At 62.4% G+C, this 2478-nt stretch overlaps 1 protein-coding gene across 1 annotated transcript; it reads right to left on the reverse strand.

Annotated features, from left to right (window-relative positions):
* Nucleotides 1-768: 768 nt before the first annotated feature.
* CLDN4 (claudin 4) lies at nucleotides 769-1848 on the reverse strand (the record flags this gene model as incomplete). Its single annotated transcript, XM_081299823.1, has 1 exon — nucleotides 769-1848. The coding sequence occupies one exon, from the start codon at nucleotides 1846-1848 to the stop codon at nucleotides 1219-1221; it is 630 nt and encodes a 209-aa protein (XP_081155949.1). The 3' UTR covers nucleotides 769-1218.
* Nucleotides 1849-2478: the final 630 nt, after the last annotated feature.

The following is a 2478-nucleotide window of genomic DNA, read 5'->3' on the forward strand; positions in this document are numbered from 1 at the left end:
GTGGAGGAGAAAGGGGTAGAGGTGGGTCTCCCCCATCCTCCCACCTTAAGTTCCCAAGTTTTCTCTAGTGTCCTGTGGACCGGGCCTCCCCTCTCACAGGTGAAGGGCTTGAGTGAGGTGGTTCCCAAGGTTGGGCCGGTTCCAATTTCCCACAGTTCCCTGACACCAGTCTTGAAAGTGCTCATGTCCTGGCCACAGCATGGTGGTCCTGACCCTTACCCTCCAGCCCACCCTGCCCACCTCCATGGCTAGAATCACAGACAGTACAGAACCTTCCTGTGCACAGGTCCCATTTATTGTAGAAAATAATAATAATGACAGTGATGAATGGTCTCTTAATTACAAAACAGAAACATCAAAGGAGGCAGGGGAGAGGCCAGGACTCCTTCTGGTGAGGCCATTTCCCCTACCCTCCCCAAGCTGGCCATTCCTTGGCAGGGGCAGAAGACTCAAAGGAGCCAGTCTCAGGGTCCTGGGGGTCCTTCTGCTGAGAGAAGTGAGACAGCAAGCTCCACGAGCCCCACGGCAGCAGGGTGAGGCCGGAAGGGGTGAGGGTAGCCGGGCCAGAGGGCCACCTCTCTGGCGCTCCCTGCCACTACCCAAACCAGTTTATTCCACCTAAACCTGTCGCTCAAACCTGTCCATCCACTCTGTGTTCCACGCCATAGCAGGTGGGTGGGCAAGGCCCACGCTTCTCCACAACCACAGGTTCCCGTGACACAGCCCCAGTGGCATTTCCTGGCCACACAGTCACCCACAGTCCATCACACCAGTGCCTGGGCAGGGCCAGGAGTGCCCAGGAACACGGGAGACAGCGGCAAGAGAAGCACTGGCATCACAGAAGATGTGGGCAGAGGGAGGGGGAGGGTAGAAAAGGGACAGTGGGAGGTGCCAGCGTGGGCAGGGCACCCACTTGGAGGCGGAGCCCAAGGTCAGGGCCGAGCTCTCCTGGCCAGCAGGAGCCAGCTGCCGGTTCCACCTGCTCTGGATCTATGGTTCTTTCAGAGGAGGGTGGCTCAAGACTGTCCATCCTCGCCAGTGACAGGAGGCCTTGGGAAGGAGCCCCAGTGGGCGGGAAGGGCTGCCCGCGGGCTCGGTCCTGCTTGCCCATCCCCCAGCAGCCAGCAGCCCAGGGCCGCGCCGTCCTGGTGTCAGGGCTGCTCCAAGCTCAGTCCAAGGGAAAACAAAAAGCCGAAAGGGACAGGTCTGGGTGGCGCCTCACACGTAGTTGCTGGCTGGGGCGGAGCGGGCGGCGGAGTACTTGGCCGAGTAGGGCTTGTCGGCGCGGGGCGGGCAGTTGCAGCAGAGCAGGGCGCCCCCCAGCAGAAGCAGCCCCGAGGCCGCCCAGCCGATGTAGAGCGCAGCGCCCATCTCCCGCTTCTGCCCCGCAGCCACCAGCGGGTTGTAGAAGTCGCGGATGACGTTGTGGGCCGTCCAGGACACGGGCACCATCACCAGCAGGCTGGCCAGCAGGAACACCACCCCCGCCACGATCATGGTCTTGGCCTTGGTGGTCTCGTCCTCCACGCAGTTGGTGCACTTGCCTCCGACCACAGACAGCAGCATGCCCAGCGCCGCCACGATGATGCTGATGACAATGAGGGCGCGGGCCGCCTGCAGGTCCTGCGGCAGCGCCAGCAGGGAGTCGTACACCTTGCACTGCATCTGGCCGGTGCTCTGCACCACGCAGTTCATCCACAGGCCCTCCCAGCTGGTCTGCGCCGTGACGATGTTGCTGCCGATGAAGGCCGTCACCCGCCACATGGGCAGCGCGCAGCTCAGTATGGCCCCCAGCCAGCCCAGCACCGCCAGCGCGATGCCCAGCACCTGCAGCCCCATGGAAGCCATGTTCAGGGCCTGCTGGCGGGAGGACCTGGAAGACGGTGGAGATGTGGAGATCGCTCTGCAGGCTGAGGATGGGGTCCTCGGGTGGGTGGGGAAGGCCTTTCCCTGGGAGGTGGAAGAAGACAGAGCCAGGTAGAGCCCCTCTCTGGAGAGTCAGATGTCCAAGACCAGCAATGTGACCAGACCAGTTCCTTCCTGCCACACAGGGCTCCTGGGCTCCAGGTTGAGCAGTTATATGACTCTGGCAGAGGGGCGGGGGCAGAAGGAGGGGTTTCAGTCACTGGGGCCTCCCCCTGACCAGTTTCTCTGGATTCCTGAGCCAACAAAAACACATCAAGGCCCCAGCCCTGGGCCCCTGAGTCACCCTCTAGTCTCAGAGGAAACTGCCCTCTCCCCCTGCCCCCAGGTCCATGCTGAGGTCAGCCTGGAGACAGACACTGAGTCACAGCCCAGGGACACCTGATGTTCACAGGGTACAGATGTGGGGGAGGAGTGGCAGCCAGACCCAGCCAAGTACAGGGCATGAAGACCAGGGTCCTCGCGCCCACAGCTCCCCTTTCCAGGCTGGGTGGGAGGAGAGGGTAGGGTCCCTCAGAGGGGGAATCTGAGGCGGAGTCCTGGGAATGTCCAAGA

Source organism: Spermophilus citellus, assembly GCF_964194105.1.
Source record: "Spermophilus citellus genome assembly, chromosome: 6".
NCBI lineage: Eukaryota > Metazoa > Chordata > Mammalia > Rodentia > Sciuridae > Spermophilus > Spermophilus citellus.